Below are 17,976 nucleotides of genomic sequence, written 5' to 3'. Positions count from 1 at the left end.
CTACGGAAGTGGGTGGGTGTTTGTCGGGAGGAAGGCAGCTCCTCGCAAATAGTTCCGTCCGGCCCCCGGCGCCTCGAGTTAGCTGCCCCCTAATGAAAAGCTGTGGAATTGGCCTCCCGCGAGAGGCCGGCCGCTTTCTCCTTCGGCGGTGCCGGGTCAAGACAAGGCCGCCTGGGCGTCGCCCGCTTTGTCCTGAAACCTTTTTCCCGCTTAGTAGAGCCGGTATGGGGGGCAGCTGTCGGTGAACGACACGTTACGTACGTGCCATTCTCTGTTGTGCTTCGCGTCTTCCATCGCAAAACCTGCCGCAAATTTCTTTTTATTTATATGGGCAGCCGCTGCGCGTTTTAAAAAGGATTTCTGGAATTAAAAAACAGGAACACAAAAGTGACAGCCCGTAGACTATGATGGAATATATCCTCACCAATTCACCTCTGAAATATTCCTTCTGTTTATCCCGTTAATTATTTTATTGAGTTTCGTTCTGAAATAATATGAAGTGCACCAAAATAAGCAAGAATGACAGCCTTTTGATGATCCCATTATAACCAACCCAGTTCCATTGACTGGGGAGCTTTTCGTATCCTGCTCTTCAGTGTACTGTTCTTGAACTCTCATTTGCCCGGAAGAGAGTTGCTGGATCTCTCCCGATTATAGATATATCAGAAAGAGGAAATACTTTATATCTGGCCTATATTGGGCCAGATCGGGGAGCCAATATCGGGGAGAGATCTAGCAACTCTGTTCGTAGTAAATAAGAATTAAACAGCACGCTCGAGTTGCAGAGTAGGACGCGAGAAGCACCTCACGAAACCCTACTATCAGTGCCTAAAGTGGAAGAAAAAAGAAGTAGGGCGGTTAGGCCAGACTCCTATTCTGAGTGCTCCTATTCGGAGCACATATATATTCGCCTGAAAAGAAGTGGGACCCTACTTCGAACATCTGCTACCTACAAGGGGTTTTGTTTCGGGGCTGCTCGCCCTTGAGTCTGTTGATGCAATCGTAGTAGAGGCCTTCTCTGAGTGTGCACAGAGCGATTGCCTTCCGCCGCTGAGTACCCGCAAGCAGTTTACACAGAGCTGGGGTTAAAAGGATTCAAAGGAGGCTCGAAACCCAGCACCCCTCCTTTCCTAACAACAGAGGCAAACCCATAATTCTCCCCCCTCCCCATAAATTAGGATTGACGCCGGGCGCCACGCAGTAGAGGGAGCTGTTCACACACAACTTCGCCTGCTGTTGGGTTGACTCCTCCCAGAGGAGGCGGAGGGCTGTGAGCGACTTCGGTTGAACGGCTGGGAGGGAGAGTCGGCGGGAGCTGCTGCTTGACAGCCCCCCGGCGGCTGGGCCTCTCTGAAGCGAACGGCGGGTGAGGTGGGTTCCGTGCGGCGACAGCAGCCATGGCGAAGACCGGTGTGTGGGTGTGTTCCGCTGCCGAGGGAGCGGGGGGGGAATGCGTTTTCCCCCCACAAGAAGACGGGTCTCTTTTTGAAAAGGGCTGGAAAGTTCGCGTATGTGTGTATGCGTGGCTGTTGAAGGGGGACCGTATACCTCCTTGGGGTTAAATATATACCTTGGGGTTAAATATCCGCCCTAAGTTAGAAGGTGGCAGCTGCCTCTTTGCTACATGGGGGCTGAAGGAACTCCCCCCCCCCCCAAGAGTTTGGGGGAAGGTGGCGCGTGTGTGTGTGTGCGTGTGCGTGGCGTTATCATTTGGGGGAAAGGGTGGTGCACCTAGAAGTCGCGGGGTTCATACACGGAGTCTGTCTTTCTACAGAGGAGCACATACTGCGCGGTCTGTTTCCGCAAGGGCTGTTCAGAGGCCCCAGTTCTTGTTGTATGCCGGTTGCCTAACAACGCTGAATAGCTTCTTAAAGAAACCGACGCGTGGAAACGGCTGTTGCTGTTCCCTTTCAAGCCTCTCTCTCTTCCCCACAACAAAACCTTCCCTGCTACTCGCTCAGTGTTACCTGCCTTGTAACTCCGTGTCTGGATTTAGAGAAGGCTTCTGTTCTCAGATAGCTGTATCGTCGTTAAAAATATATACAAAAAAACTAGATTTATGTGAAGAAGAGTTTTGAAGAACAGTTTGTAAAGTTCCAAGGCCACAAAGGAACAGCATATGTTCAGGATCAAGATTGGTGAAACGCTTATTATGACTCCTAAAAAGTAGTTCTGTCATAATATTCTAGCACTAATAATGAGTATCTCACCAAATACATTCAGCATAAGCCTAAGCATGTTTGTTCAGAAGTCCATCTCACTGAGTGCAATGGGACTTGCTATTAAATGTGCATGGTATTATAGCCAAAGGGTGCAATCCTGTTGATTGCACCCTTGATGATCAGAAGCCCCCCAGACTCGGAGGCTGCCGGTCATCCAGTGCAGGGTGGGAGGAGCAGCGGAGGTGATCTTCGCCTTCTTATCTTCCTGCCCTGCATATTTTGCTAAATGGGCTTCTTAGCCTGTCTAGCGGCAGCTCTTTGGAGGGGGAAGGAGGATGAAAGAGGCTCAGGATAACTCCTGTCGTGGCCTCTATGGTCTCCTCCCCTCCTGCCCATCAGAATATCCCCCCCTCCCTTCGAGGTTGCTTTTCTGACCTCGGAGGGCAGCCGGCATGGTTCCACTACAGCTGCGAGGAGACAGGTTACGGGGGGCAGATCTCCAACTCTCTCTTCGGAGGTCGAAGTGCTGTCTCAGTCCTTGGAGGGGAGAATCTCCAGTATTCTGTGGCCCCTGAGACAATGTCTATGGGCCATAGGATTGTGTCCTTAGAACTGGATATATTAAAGGGGCACAGGAGTTGCAAAAAAAAAAAGTTCCGCCATTACAAGCCTCAAAATTCTACTACTTAAAAAAATGACACTCTAGAGCTAATAACTTAATTTGGCAACCATAATCTACCTGATGTGCTCTAGAATTGTGCAGAATTTCAGACTAATCCAACACAAGTTGCTACAGATAGAGCAACTTAAAACGTGTTGAAAATGGACACCTGTACTTTTTACTCAAGTTGTAGCTTGGCTTATCATATATTACTTTCAAATTCTGGAGGAAACTACTGATGTATTTTATTCAGGCTTGTCATGGAGTGGTGCCTTTCATTGGTTTGATGAAATTCTGAGCAGCGGTTTAAAAATTATCAAGGTTTTTCTGCCCCATGAAAGCCTATGGCAGCAATTGCTTGCAGAGTTATGTCAGGCATGTTCAGTTTCACTCTGAAGCTAGAATGGCGCGTCTACTCCAGTGTTTTGAATTCCACTGTTCCTGTCAGCATTATAACAGTGGGGATAGCAGGAAACTGTCAACTGAGATAAGAATGAGATAATTTTGAAGGCTGAGGGAATCACTCTCACTGATTGACACATCACTGAGGAAGAGAGGGAAGAAAAGAAAAAAAGCTATGCTTGGAATTCTATGCAGGCTTACTCAGAAGTCAGTTAATCTGAACATACAAGGACATATCTATTAGTTTGTACATATCTACTCAGTTAATGACTTGTTTGTATTTTGTTCTTTAGTTTGTGTTTTTCTTTTCTTTTCAGAGCACTGTAATAATAAATTCCCTTCTTAAAAATCAGCGAAATTCAATGATCAAAAAACCCTGCCAGTTTAAGACCAGAGTTAAAGGTGTCTCACATTGGCTCAAGCTCCACAAAGCCAGGAAATTGGAAGCTTATGCTAATGCTTGAACAGACATGTCCTGGGACAGTAATGATGTTGTGCAATGTCACACATTATGCTTGCTTACAAGCAACAAATAGGCATGGGTCAGCTCACAGGAAGTTTCCTCTAGCAATACAGTAAAATTCAGATGCTTCATAAGGCAATACAGGGCTAGGACAATGTGGGGCATCTTTGCTGGTCCCAGGCACTCCATCATCCCCATATGGATTTAGCCCTGAAAGACCAAGGAAAAGTATGGGTGCATGGAAGGTAAGTTGTAAGGAAGCACCATTTGTGACATCGCACAATCGGCCTAAGCTTGAACCACCCCTCCCAATCTCGTCTGGTTTTGGAAGCTAAGCAGGGTCAGCCCTGGTTAGTACTTGGAAGGTAGCTTGCCTGGGAATCAGGCTTCCTGCATTGAGCAGGGGGTTGGACTTGATGGTCTTGTAGGCCCCTTCCAACCCTATGATTTTATGATTCTTCCAATTTCCTGGCTTTGTGGAGCTTGAGCCAACATGAGATTGACTTAACTCTGGTCTTAAACTTTTTCATCATTGAATATTGTTATGGGTTTGGGGTTTGTCTGAATGACCTTTCAGAGATCCTTCACAACCCAGTGCCTATGACTATAAAGAGATTCAGGATCCCTTCCAGTTATATAATCCTTGACTCTTAAGATTTCTCTAAGTAATCAGTGTGGGTGCCTTGAAGTGATATCTCTTAAGACCGAAAAAGGACAGTTGGTAGCTGGGAACATTTTGGTGATGTGTTTCAGTGGGAGCTAAGATGGTCAAAGAAGGCATAGGTGATAGCCAGAGTTGACTCATTTTTCTCTCCCCTCACCCCACTAGACACGGGGAGGGGACAAGAGTGTGTAGCAGAAAATTGGTCTGCGCTGGACTTGGGTTGGAAAAGGAGGCGGAGAGCTGACTTTGCTCTCTGCAGGAAATCTTATGGCATTATGTGTTCCCCTAGACATATGATGGGGAGCAGGCATCTATTGAAATGTTAAAGCTGTGAAGCCCCATCTTATGCTCACCCAACCATATATATGCGTGAATCAATTTTATATCACAGAAACGCCATCAGCCTCTAGTAACCTCCTTCTAAGGAAACTGAATCCTGGGTAAGTGATAGAACCCCTGAAACGTCTCACCATTGGAAGTGCGGTGCATGGGCATAACAATATTATGAAATGACTAGTGTAATGTGAAACTCCCCAAAGAGTTGAAGCCAACAGTGAAATAATACCTGTTGTGGCCAATGTAATCCACATTTCTGGTATGACTTTTCCAGGTATTTTGACCATGAGTCTATCAGAATGGAAACAGATTTCTATTCAGTGGTTTGCTAGGGAATCTATTAGTGCACTGGTCATATACTGTACAGTAGAGTTTCTGGATAAGTAGTCTTAAGGCAGTCCAAGTTCACAGTCATGGCAGATGAGAAATACCTACTCCAGGTGGCTTCTTGGCCTTAGTGATGGACATGGATCTATCTCGAGTAACTATTGAGACCAGAATTCATTTCAGATTTGATGTTGTACTAGACTGGAAAGAGGTGCTCTGGTTGAGTGTACCAAACAAAAAACAGGAAATATCCCCCAACCTTAAGAAATAAAGCCATAAAACAACTGGGTTGGGCTTACTGGTGATAATAAATACATATGGAGCAAAATCTAGTGATAAATGTTTTTATCTATATAGTTTAAAAATGTACATCAAAACCATACAAGAAAGTACACTTCTATTATGCTGTAAAAGATATCTACATCAAAACAATAAGAGAGAACACAATGTGGTCATGATGTATAAGCCTGGCCATACCCCAAATAACCAATACCAAATAAACCAAATGTGTTTTGACATACAGTCTTCCTCTGTGGTCTAATACAAAGGATATGGCCTAGCGTATAAAAGATATGCCAGAAAGCATATAAACGAAAACAGAACCTCAGGGATATTTTGGTATATAATACCTGCAGACCTAAGTCCAAATTGATAGATAGAACGCTTCTAGGGGAAGGAGTAAAAGGGAACTTTCCCTGTGGCTGTTGTAGTGTTTGTGTCAACTGTTTTAGAGGCAAAAGCTTTGTTAACCCTATAGACAATGTAAAATATCCATATTAAGGCTTCTTTAATTGCAATACTAGAGGTGTGATATATGCCATTATGTGCCCTTTTAAAAAGATATATGTGGGAATGACCACAAAGGCCATTAAGACCAGGATTGGTGAACACAAAAGCTGTATGAGAAATCAGAGGGTACAAGCCCCCCTTATTCAACACTTCCTGGAATGTGAACATAACCTCAACTATTTGAAGTTCTATTTTTTGGAGAAAGTCAAAGTTCAAGGGCAATAGTTGCACCACAGACTTCTACAGCAGGAACTTTCTGGATTTTTATTGTAAAGACCGGATCTCCAGCTGGCTTGAATGAAGAGATGAATTGGATGGTCATGCATTAAGCTGGACTACTATTAACAGTAGTTCGTATATATTTTTTAATGTTTGGCTATTATGTTTTTGATTTGCTGTTATACTGGTGATGTTTTTAAATAATTCACTGTTAGCAGTTAGTTTTGGATGGGTGCCCTTTAAGGAACTAATTATGACTTTATCAGGCTCCATCCTCCACATTTGTGTCTTTATTGTTTTAGGGAGCAATCCTATGGCTGCTAGTCAGCGGCCAGATGGCCATAGGATATCTTGTTTTTCGGCATCCGACCTCGGAGCCTGCTCTCCAAGGTCGGTTCCCGGAGAACCGACCTTCCCCACCCTTCTGCGCTGCCTCACAGGCAGCATGGAGAAGCTGCGTTCTCCGTGCTCACAAGAGAAGTGCGGAGCGGCTGAAATGGGGCATTCTGGAGGGCATTCTGGGATGGGGAGGGCGGAAATGCCCATACAACACATCCTATGTGTTGTACGGCAGCCTCCTCCCCCGCTCTGCTCTCTCGTGGCTAGACAGCGACAGTCAGCTGTCTAGCCGAAAATGCAGGGCAGGAGGAGCGCAGAGGAAGCAATCCCCTTCATGCTTCTCCTGCCCTGCATTGGATAGGCGGTCGCCTTTGAGTTCTGAGGCGGCCGCCTATCTGCATAGGATTGCGCCCTTAAGAACTTAATGAGAGCTCCAAGCCTCCACAGGCTGTGTGGAAAGCTTGAAGGCTCCTGTTCTGGCAGCTTTTAGAGCTACTCTATTATCTGTCAATTGTTTGTATGCCAGTATGTGGTGTTATACATGTGTAACTTTGTATTTTATTGAACTTTTAAATTGGCGTTTATTTATTTATTTATTTTCATATATCTACTTTTAGGACCACTGCAGCCCCTTACCATCCTCAAAAATAGTTGTTAATGGTGGAGCCTTTGGCCCCCTTGCAGGTTTTTCACTACCATAACATGTACCAGGTGGCCCAAAAGTAGGTATACAGTTGTTTAGAATGTTGATGGGAGGGGGAGAGAATGTGTGAGTAGAAGTCAGAATGACAGTTGGGAAGAGTGAGTGACTGGGAGTGACAGTTAAATAAGTTAAGTGTAGAGAGTGAGGGGAGTGAGGCCCTTAAGTAGTTATACAGTTGCTTAGTTTTATAGTTGTTGTTTTTTTTACTGATATTGTGAATGATGGCAGCGAACTTGAGTCAAGAACAAAGAAAGTGGATTCTAAAGCAGTACTGGAAGACTGAAAATGCCGAGCGGGTGCGCACAGTGTGGCAAGAAGCATCTGACGCTTCTCCACCAACACATCTGACAATTTATCATCTTAGAGATAAATTTGAGGCAACAGGTGCAGTGGCTATGCACCGAAATCTGGACGTCCTAGGATGTCTATGACAGAGGGAAATGAGATGAGAATCACATTGTTTCGGAACAATCAAAAAAAGTCCACATGACGGGCATCTAAGCAGCTATCCATACCTAGAACGTCCTTGCAACGCTTAATGCGTAAATTGAAATTGAAGCTGTACCATCCAAGACTGTTACATGATCTTCTGGAGGATGACCCAGACCGTCGGTTGCAATTCTGTGAGATGATGCATAACCAAATCTCTAACGAACCAGACCTTTTTGATAAGATCATCTGGTCAGATGAGGCTTCTTTCAAGGTGTCAGGCCACGTGAACAGGCATAACTGTGTGTTTGGGGAAGATGAAAATCCTCATTTGACTATCACATCTCAACTGAACCAGCCAGGCGTCACAGTGTGGGGTGCACTGTCCAGCGAAGGTGTTGTAGGACCAGTTTTCTTCGATACAACTGTGGATAGTAACAGTTACCTAAACATGTTACACGACGTGGTAGTGCCACAACTCAGAACCAGGGCTAACTTTGCCGAACTGCTCTTCCAACAAGATGGGGCACCTCCTCATTATGCTTTTGCAGTAAGGGACTATCTTGACAACACCTTCCCACAGCATTGGATCGGACGACGTGGCAGCATTGAATGGCCGCCACATTCATCTGACTTAACACCAATGGACTTCTTTTGGGGGGCGTAGTAAAGAATAAGGTTTTTGAGAGGAATCCCCGGACAGTGGACGAATTAAAAGAGTTCATCTCTTTATTTATGGACATTGAAGCATTAATGGACATTGAAGCATTTATGGACATTGATGCGGACCAGAATTTGTGTCGTACTATGTGTCACAGTGTTCTGGACAGGTTCGAGGAATGTTGCAACGTTGGTGGAATACATTTCGAGCACTTACGAGATTAAACAGTGTTAAACAAATGTAAATGTAATAAACAATGTAATAAAATGTAAATAAACTATACTGTCTACCTACTTTTGGGCCACTCTGTATACTCCTTTGTTGGTACATGTACTAGAGGAAGGTTTGGCGAGACTTATAAATTGGTGAGTTTTTAACTCTTAATATTTTTTGTATATTTTAATACATCTTCAAGTAGCAGTTTTTAATCATAATTTTTAAAAAATTAAACATGATTTTGTTTGTATATTCACAGGTCTAAATACTGCAGTGTCATATGCTGGTAATTGTGAGCAATGTGCTATATACAATGTGTTTGTATACATATGTGCATTTAAGGTTTTGGCATACCTTTTATACACTAGACCATGTCCTTTGTACTAGATCACTGGGGAAGGCTGTGTGTCGAAACATGTTTGGTTTATTTGGTATTGATTATTTTTGGTATGGTTAGGCTTATACAGCATAACCACATTGTATTCTCTCTTATTGTTTTGATGTATCTTACTTTTACAGCATAATATCAGTGTACCTCCTTGTATTGTTTTGATGTATATTTTTAAACTGTATTGGTAAATAATTATCACTAGATTTAGCCCTATAAATATTTATCATCATCCATAAGCCCAACCCAGTTGTTTTGTGGCTCTAGTTGAGTGTCAAAATAATAGTGGTATAACTGGGTCATTACTATCTGAGGCTGCAGATACCTTCCAAATGCTTTTGCCAAAGCGATGAACCAGTACGCTAGGCTTTCCCTATGGAGGTTCATGGAACTAGCTGTAGAAATCCCTTGAATGATATTTTATTCCCATTGTCATTGACTTTTATGGCTGCTCTTTCAGTAGCCTGACTGGCCTGGTGAAGAGCTAATTGATCTTTGTCTTTGACATGGTTGCCCTCTTATATCCTTTCCCACCCAATGGTCAAATCCAGTTTAGAGAAAACTGATGGTAAGTCAAATAAAAGGGTAAATGTTGAGTGCAGGTGGCACTTAACTGGCATTGAAGCAGAATGATTGCAGTACAGATTATGTTCAAAGGACTTAGCAGTGTTGTTGGTGGTGAAGATCTCTGTTCTTGAAGAAGGCATTTCAGATGGTGTGGGCTTACTAGACCACTTACCTGAAAGTCGAGTTGTCTTTGCCCCATGGCGACTTGTTTGCCTTAAAAAAAAAAAAGATGAATCAGTGTTTTTCCTTTTTCCTGAAGTGCTATATCAGGGATTCCAGTGCGTGCAATACCACCCTCACGGTATTTTTACCTTTTTAGCCCCTAGGGCCACATGCGGTGGCTGGTCAAGGGCGGCATACACACACCCACACACTATTTCCCCCACCTATCCATATCTCAACATGGGGAGATGAGGAGGTTTAAACCTCCTTGCCTGCTGCAATCAAAAGATGGAATTGCTGGGGGAAGAAAATTAAAGCCTCTCCTCCTCCAGCGAACCTGATCTAGATTTCTTTTTACAGCAATCTCAGCTGCATCAGGAACACTGGGAGTGGGCTCGGGGAGGTTAAAGCCTCTTCCCTCCAGCAATACTGATTGAGATTGCGGTCTCAGTGCTGCTAATAGCAGTGCCAGAACAGAGGTATTTTCCCCGCCACAACCAAACTGATGGATTTTCAACTGGGCTGTGGGGAAAACTAGATAGGACTCCCTAGGGCTCTGGCAGAGAATAACCAGATATTTTTAGCACTGATTGTCTTCCTGTTTGATTACTCAGGAATAGCTGAGTTGTTGGTAGGTTGTTAGCAATTCCATCCAAGATTTACTCACTGGTCTCAACCCAGGCTGTGTGTACCCTGCTTTGTGACAGCGTCTCCTCGCCAACAGATGGTGGTTTATCAGCTGTAACAGCATCGTTCACTTATCTGGAAGGTGGGATGTCAGGGATGAATAGAACTGGATTCCCCATCCACCTCCAGAAACGATCAATAATTTGAGTTCTGACCATTCTCCTCTGGTCCAGCAAGAGTGCTGTGTATGCAGCAGCAGAGATTTGAGTGTGGAATATATTCCCCATAGAGAGTGACACATACTCAGGTGTGGATTACCTTTGCTTAGTCAGACAGTGGGTGTGCAAGGACCCTCTCAGGTGAAGGCCGCCAGTCATAACTTGCCTCTGGGTGCATTTTGTTCTGTTCATGTCCCCACCATACTTTATTCTTTCATGTGTGCATCTATGTGTTTGTGTCATCCAGTGGCTTAAAACCCATTTGAAAATGGAACTCTCCATAGGACTTTTTAAAAACTATGGTTGCATTGTGATGGGATCATGCTTCCTAGTTAGTGGAGCATATTCTGTAATGCTCAATTTGCTTGTAGCTTCTAACATTTTCTAGGAAGAACAGGCTCTCATTTTGCTTTGCTATAAAGCTGTTTTTGTGTGGACGGTTATGAGGGCACAGTGAGTTGCAGATTTATTACTTTGAGATCTTGCGAAAATGTGGATTATAAAAAAATGAGGGGCTGCATTTTTCCCTGTGTAATCTATATATTTATGATTAACATTGAGTCATAGCTCTTAATAGAGCAGCTGTTAGAATTTTTGTGTTATTTATCTGTTATGTACTACCTTCAGTAATCCTATATCATTTCCAGAATCCAAAGAAGGATGGCTGAGAACATAGACCAGTTCCTTGAAGACCAAAAAGCTAAGTTGGCACAAGACAAAGCAAAACTAGAAAATGATCCTCCTTACATGGAAATGCAGGTAAGATTTTAAGACTGAGATGAAGAGCACTACTCCTGTAAATCAGACTGACGTCTATTAAATACCCTTCTCTTAAGATTTTATTCTATGTGCCTCTCCCTTATTGTTAACTGCTTAAATACACTTGATTTAAAATGTGTTTTTATGTGGTATTATAAAGGAAAGAGAGCCAAATACCAACCTCAAATATTTCCATGCCCTTTGCTGACATGATGGAGTCAGCCAAATGTTTCAGTAATCACAGTGTTGACAATATGATGTATGATTCTACTATAGCCCAAATAGTCTTAAATAGCAACATTATCCAAAGTTGGCCCTTTGGGAGCTTTAAGAATTTTAAAAGAGAATCATACCTAGAAAAAAAACTTAACTACTTGTTGTGTATAACATGTTATATAGTGCCAGTTGTGATAGCTTTGTGGTAGAGCATGTACTTTGCATTCTGAATTCAATCCCTCGCATCTCCAGTTAAAAGGATCAGTGATACGAAAGACCTCCCTGAGACTTTTGAGAGTTGTTGCCAGTCACAATAAACAATGCGGGGTTAGATGGATAAATATTCTGCCTTGATATAATTCCTATGTTCCTATTTAGAAGTCACTGAATGTTAAAAGCATTTAGGACACAATCCTGTGGGGATAGGCAGCCACTTCCGAACACAGAGGTGACTACCTATCCAATGCAGGGCAGGAGAAGCATGGAGGGGATCATTCCCTCCACGCTTCTCCTGCCCTGCATTTGCAGCTAGGCAGCCGATTTCACCCCTTCATGGATCACTGCCTTGTTGTGGCGAAGGGGCTTGAATAACTCAGCGAAGCCATAAGCTATGCCGTGCAGGGCCACCCAAGACGGACAGGTCATGGCAGAGAGTTCTGACAAAATGTGGTCCACTGGAGAAGGAAGTGGCAACCCACCCCAGTATTCTTGCCAAGAAAACCCCATAGAACGTATCACAAGGCTAAATACATCATGAGAAACGCGGGGTTGGGTGAATCACAGGTCGGAATTAAGATTGCCGGGAGAATTATCAACAACCTCAGATACGCAGACGATACCACCCTAATGGCAGAAAGCGAAGAGGATCTAAAGAGCCTCTTGTTGAGGGTGAAATTGTAGAGTGCAAAAGCTGGTTTGAAACTCAACATTAAAAAAACTAAAATCATGGCCTCTGGCCCCATCACTTCCTGGCATATAGAAGGGGAAGAAATGGAAGCAGTGACAGATTTTACTTTCTTGGGCTCCATGATCACCGCAGACGGTGACTGTAGCCATGAAGTTAAAAGTCGCTTGCTCCTTGGGAGGAAAGCTATGGCAAACCTAGACAGCATAGTAAGAAGCAGAGACATCACCTTGTCGACAAAGGTCTGCATAATCAAAGCTATGGTTTTCCCAGTAGCAACGTATGGCTGTGAGAGCTGGACTATAAGGAAGGCTGCGCGCCGAAGAATTGATGCTTTCGAACTGTGGTGCTGGATAAGACTCTTACGAGTCCCCTGGACTGCAAGGAGGTCAAATCAATCAATCCTAAAGGAAATCAACCCTGAGTGCTTATTGGAAGGACAGATACTGAAGCTGAAGCTCAAATATTTTGGCCACCTAATGTGAAGAGAAAAGTCACTGGAAAAGACCCTGATGCTGGGAAAGATTGAAGGCAAAAGGAGAAGGGGATGGCAGAGGATGAGTGGCTGGATAGCATCACTGATGCAATGAATATGAACTTGAGCACACTCCGGGAGAGAGCGGAGGACAGGAAGGCCTGGCGTGCTATGGTCCATGGGGTCACGAAGAGTCGGACACGACTGAACAACAACAACAACAACAAGCCGATTTCAGCTGTCTAGCCGCAGGAAGGCGGAGTGGGGGAGGAGGCTGCAGGATGACACATAGGATGTGTCGTTGTGGCATTTCCGCCTTCCCCATCCCAGAACACCCCCAGCCCCCGGAACGCCCTGTTTCAGCCGCTCCGCGCTCCTCTTCAGGGGGGAAGTTCAGTTTTCCGGGACCAACCTCAGAGCATGGGATTCAAGGTCACTTCCTGGAAAACCAGATACCCTGTGGCCGTTTAGCCTCTGATTAGCTGCCATGGGATTGCTCCCTTAATGTTATTATTTCTTTATTTCAAAGTATTTCTATCCCGCCCAAAAGACTTGCAGAGCAGCTTATAAAAATCAACAATCAGACAAACCGTGCCCTCAGCCTCGCAATCTAAAAAGTCATGAGACACAAGTAACGGGATTGGGAGGAAGGAGGTGGAAAAGCATGATGGTAATTCTTGAGTCAGTTGCCCAGATAGGTGGGAATAAATCAATTGAACTCAGGTTCATACTGCATCTCTTGTCCTTCTGGACTGGCCTCTTCTCTGCTGGCCTGTTTCAGCAATCTTGTCCAGCAGGGGCAATTAGTTTGCAGAAGCAGGCTTCTCCATATAAATTGACTTGCTGGTTGCAATCTCTGCATGCAAAAGGGCTCTAATCAGGGTTTTTTTTTAAAAAGAGACCACATCTATCACTTAGAACTACTCCCACTGTGACCTTTCTTAATCTGATCCTCATGGCCAGTTTTGAGAGCTGAGTAGGGACAAAATGGGGAGTCTGAATTAAATCTTTCCCTTATCTTTGTATGAGAGGTTGGTGCTGCGGTGCTGGTGGTTCTTATTGTACCAGTTTAATTTTGTGAAAAGTTTTCATTATTTTATGTAAGCTTCTAATTGAATAGAATGTTCTGGACAAAATATAAGAGATGAACTATCTATAAAGAAAAGGTGCGTATGTAGGTGAGAATCAGCTACCTTTTCCCACTTTCTCCTCAGGTTTGTAGTTCTAGATGTAATGGCTCAATTCAGACTTCATGCTAAATCGTGGTTTACACTAACCATAATTTGGAACCCATACTGTGGTGTGAACTTCCCAGTACACAGTAACCTATGGATTAGAACTGCTTATTTGTTCTTATTGCCAATATCATACTGCCCTTATACAAATCTATGGTGCGACCACACTTGGAATACCGTGTATGGTTCTAGTCACTGCACCTAAAAAAAAAGATATTGTATTGCTGGAAAAAGTCCAGAAAAGGGCAACTAAAGTAATCAAGGGGTTGAAGCAACTACCCTATGAGGGAAGGTTACAACAGCTTAGATTGTTTAGCTTGGAGAAAAGGCAAGTAAGTGGAGACATGATAGAGGTGTACAAAATTATGCATGTTGTGGAGAAAGTAGATAGGGAGACATTTTTCTCCCTCTGTCATAATACTAGGACCTGGGATCATCCCATGAAGCTGGTGGTACATTCAGGACAGATAAAAGGATAATGCGCTTCTTCACACAGCACATTGTTAAGCTACGGAATTCGCTACCACAAGATGTAGTGATGGCCTCCAGTTTGGATGGCTATAAAAGGGGTTGGACAAATTCCTGGAGGAGAAGGTCATCAATGGTTACTAGTCCTGTTGGCTATATGCTACCTCCAGTACCAGAGGCAGTATGCCTATGTAACCCAGTTGCTGGGGAACATGGGCAGGAGGGTGCTGTTGCATTCGTGTCCTGCTTGTGGGTTTGTTGTGGGCAGCTTGTTGGCCACTGTGTGAAAAAAACGCTGGAGTAGATGGAATCTTGGTCTGATCCAGTATGGCTCTTCTTATTTTCTGTCTGCTCTGCATTCCTGTCTCTAGATTCAGTGGCCTCTAGAGGGCAGAGCAACAGTCATTGTGGCTTGTCAATTTGGACATCATGCAAAACCATTAGTGCAAACCACAGTTTACAGACCAATCCACCATGGTTTCTGATTTTAGTTTGCTGGCTGATTGTGAAAAATGGGTTGTCAGTTCAAGTATTTCATGAAACCTCAGTTAGTGTTCTTAACAATGGTTTAGCGTGGTATCTGAATTGAGCCAGTATGTGATGTCAGAAAGACACTGAGAATGGTATTTTTTTAAATGGTCCCATTTATGTTACTTAAAATATTGTTTTATGTCATGGAGCTCAAAAGTTTAAAATAACATGAGAGCAGACCACAGAGAAATCTGACACAATTACCCTTCTCACATTTGGTGCTTCCTTTGTTCCCCCCAAAGGTATGTTTAATGTGAACTGGACCTGAGGGATCTTTTTTTTTTTCTTTTCTTTTTGAAGGAAGAGTCATATTCTTAACTTTATTTCCTTTTATGCTTAATTGAGTGACAGAAGCAGCCCATGTTATACCTACACATTTAGGAAGAGGAGCATTTTGACACTTCACTGCCATTCTGGGTATTAACAGTTGTTGAGCCATAGGGCTGTAAATTAGATACATATTTCTCCCCGCTGATGAATTTGTGGAATTGGAGATCTTAGTGTAAAAGGACTCCTTGTGGCTTGAGCTGGAAGATCTAGGTCTTTGAGGGTTGTTTTGCATATGTATTTTTTAGTGTGACGAAGGCAAAAGGGATGTGAGCCTCTCAGACTAGACATAGTGAAGTATGAGGGCCAGACTAGACATGATATGCATGTTGTCAGCCCTTGTGTGATTTTTTTTTTATAAATAGCAAGTGCAGGGGACTGAACCAGTTTGGGACTGGCAGAGTAGGGGTTTAACCTTTTGCTCCTGCGGTGTTCCAGATTGGAATCTGAGCACCCTATGCTTGGCATTTGCCATAGGATATGGTCTTACCTGTGTGTTTTTTTTCTTTTTCAGAACAAAAGTGTGGAGAAGCTTTCAGAGACCAGTAAAATATTAATATCTATGGCTAAAGAAAACATCCCACCAAATAGTCAACAGACTGGTGTACATGGTATTTGTTGTTATTTTTTTAGATGGTTATGATATTAAGGGAAAACATGATTGTATTGGCCACTTTATTGTATCCCCTATCTATGCTCACACCTAACTGTGCACAGTCAAACTCGCAAAGTGTCTTGAACAGGGTCCTTCCCACAAATGAGGGGAGAAAAGAAAAAAGTGTACATTCATAAGAGTAAACTGTGACTGAGCTAACAACATCCTTTTTGTGACACAGAGGGCAGTATCCAAAGCTGCCTGTGTTCCAGCGGAACCCATCACCAGTGCAAAAAGTGCTAGTGCTTCCTAAAGCAACTGGAAATGAGCTTCGCGGATCTGTCCCATTCTGGAAACCAGCATTTTGGCTTATTTCCAGGGCTCCTCTAGGAAGTGCTAGTTTCTTGTTGTGCTGGCAGTAGGTCCTGCTGGCACAACAAAATCAGCAGAGGTGCAGGGACAGCATTGGATACTGCCCAGAGGGATTCCTGTGCAGCTGGATTGTTCATTTGAAGGGATATAATGCATGAAGGTCTTCCTGGTTGCCTTTCCAAAAGATGCAGTATGGCTGCACTGATGCTGGGCCATAAGACACAATAGGCAATTGGTACCTGCTAATCTTTGTCCCCTGTTCAGTCACAGATTTCCATTCTTTTTGTTACCTGCAGTAGTTAAGATTTTGTACGCTATGTGGAAAAAGCAGTCTGAATCCACCCTTGGCTTTCAGTAAAGGCTGTAGTGGTCCATACTAAGTAGCACACATCCAGCTTTTCATATCTGTGAAATTATAAAACAGCTCAGTCTCACAGAGTCCAGTTCTTTAAAGTAGAAAGATGACACTTTTTATTGGCATTGCCTCTTTACTTTTGTGTGTTTCTTTAAAAATCATATAGCTACCTACATTACCTTTCTCAAACTTTGTATTTCAGATGTCTGTCACTCCCTTTTTCTGAGCAGGTTACTGCCTATTTTTAGAGGGATGAGATTTCCATCCACATATGGTCCGATTTCTTTTTCATCTTGGGCTTAGCGATAGATACCTCCTATGGTGGGTTCTTGCATCAAGTTGGTTGTTACCTAGCAACATCTCCAGTTTCCCTTAGAAAGTAGTTGTGCCTCTACTGCTTAAATTTAATTTATTCTTGTATATGCTGTCATGCTGCTATTTTTTGTGGCTTCCATCTGTGATCAAGGTTCTTTTCATCCTGAGAATGACACTTGAGCTTGTTGGAGAAATGAACATGGAAACTTGTACTGAACTAATTACAAACTGAAATTGCAAAATATATGTCTGGGTGAGGAAAAATGTTAAGGTAGACCTTGGCTTTAATTTCTGAGCTTATTCTTTCAAAAGGAAAAGTAAGAACTGTGTTGCTTCATATTGAAGCAATGTGGTTTTCAAATTGGAACAAAACAAATCGAATTGGCAGTCCACTAGCTGAGTTAAAAATGTCCTGGCTGCAAATGCTAAAAGAAGTGCTACTTTAGACAGATGTTAAACCTGGACCTGTGAATGCTCCTTAGCTTGACAAGCACTGCTACCCAAAACGCAAACTGAAGCTCTTTAATTATGGGGTTCTTAATAACTTTGTGTTGCTATGTTCCCTGAATCAGGCATAGCTTTGGTTAAAGATTTGTGGACAAAGCCCTAGAACTGATGCAAGAATGTCCTTCTAGCTCTTTAGGCCTTGAAGCTGTAGCCACTGTTTATCTCACACAAAGCTAGGAGATGGTCCTTTCAATGGCCTAATTCAATTCAGTGCTGTGAATTGAGCGAGAATCAGTGGCAGATCACTTGTTCAACTCAGGGTTTTAAAAACCCCATGGTTGTTATGATGTGCAAACTGAGCCAATTACTTTTAGTACCAAGATTTGTAACTTGTATATGTGTTTCATGTAGCAAATGGTGGAATGAGCCAATGCCACCCAATGGGCGGGTATGTTTGTCACGCTAAGCTACTCTGCGAATTAGCCGCCATAGGTTGGTTGTTTGCTTGCAAACCCGAGAGGCGATCAGGCTTGCTGTGGTTTGTTTCCCCACTCAGTCCTCCTGCTCGCTTCAGCACGTATCCTAGGCACCTTTGTGGCAAAACTCCTTGTTTCCTCAATCCCTATATCAGCACACTTTCTACA

At 43.4% G+C, this 17,976-nt stretch overlaps 1 protein-coding gene across 5 annotated transcripts in view; it reads left to right on the top strand.

Annotated features, from left to right (window-relative positions):
* The first annotated feature begins 126 nt into the window (after window positions 1-126).
* Window positions 127-17,976, top strand: part of CSPP1 (centrosome and spindle pole associated protein 1) — a 97,048-nt gene continuing 79,198 nt past the window's right edge. For 2 of the 5 annotated variants that reach the window (XM_084849361.1, XM_084849360.1), the window contains exons 1-3: window positions 1,254-1,371; window positions 10,981-11,092; window positions 15,763-15,859. In XM_084849361.1, the coding sequence (XP_084705487.1) occupies window positions 10,994-11,092; window positions 15,763-15,859 (196 nt within the window). In that variant the 5' untranslated portion in view covers window positions 1,254-1,371; window positions 10,981-10,993. Of the gene's footprint in view, window positions 258-1,253; window positions 1,372-10,980; window positions 11,093-15,762; window positions 15,860-17,976 lie in introns of those variants that run through there. The other 3 variants (XM_084849364.1, XM_084849359.1, XM_084849362.1) reach the window with 2 other exon arrangements.

Source organism: Heloderma suspectum, chromosome 4 (assembly GCF_057233095.1).
Source record: "Heloderma suspectum isolate Gila_16-S chromosome 4, 16-S_ref, whole genome shotgun sequence".
In the NCBI taxonomy this organism is placed as follows: domain Eukaryota; kingdom Metazoa; phylum Chordata; class Lepidosauria; order Squamata; family Helodermatidae; genus Heloderma; species Heloderma suspectum.
The sequence above is the reverse complement of the archived record's forward strand: the minus strand, read 5'-3'. Positions and strand labels throughout refer to the sequence as shown.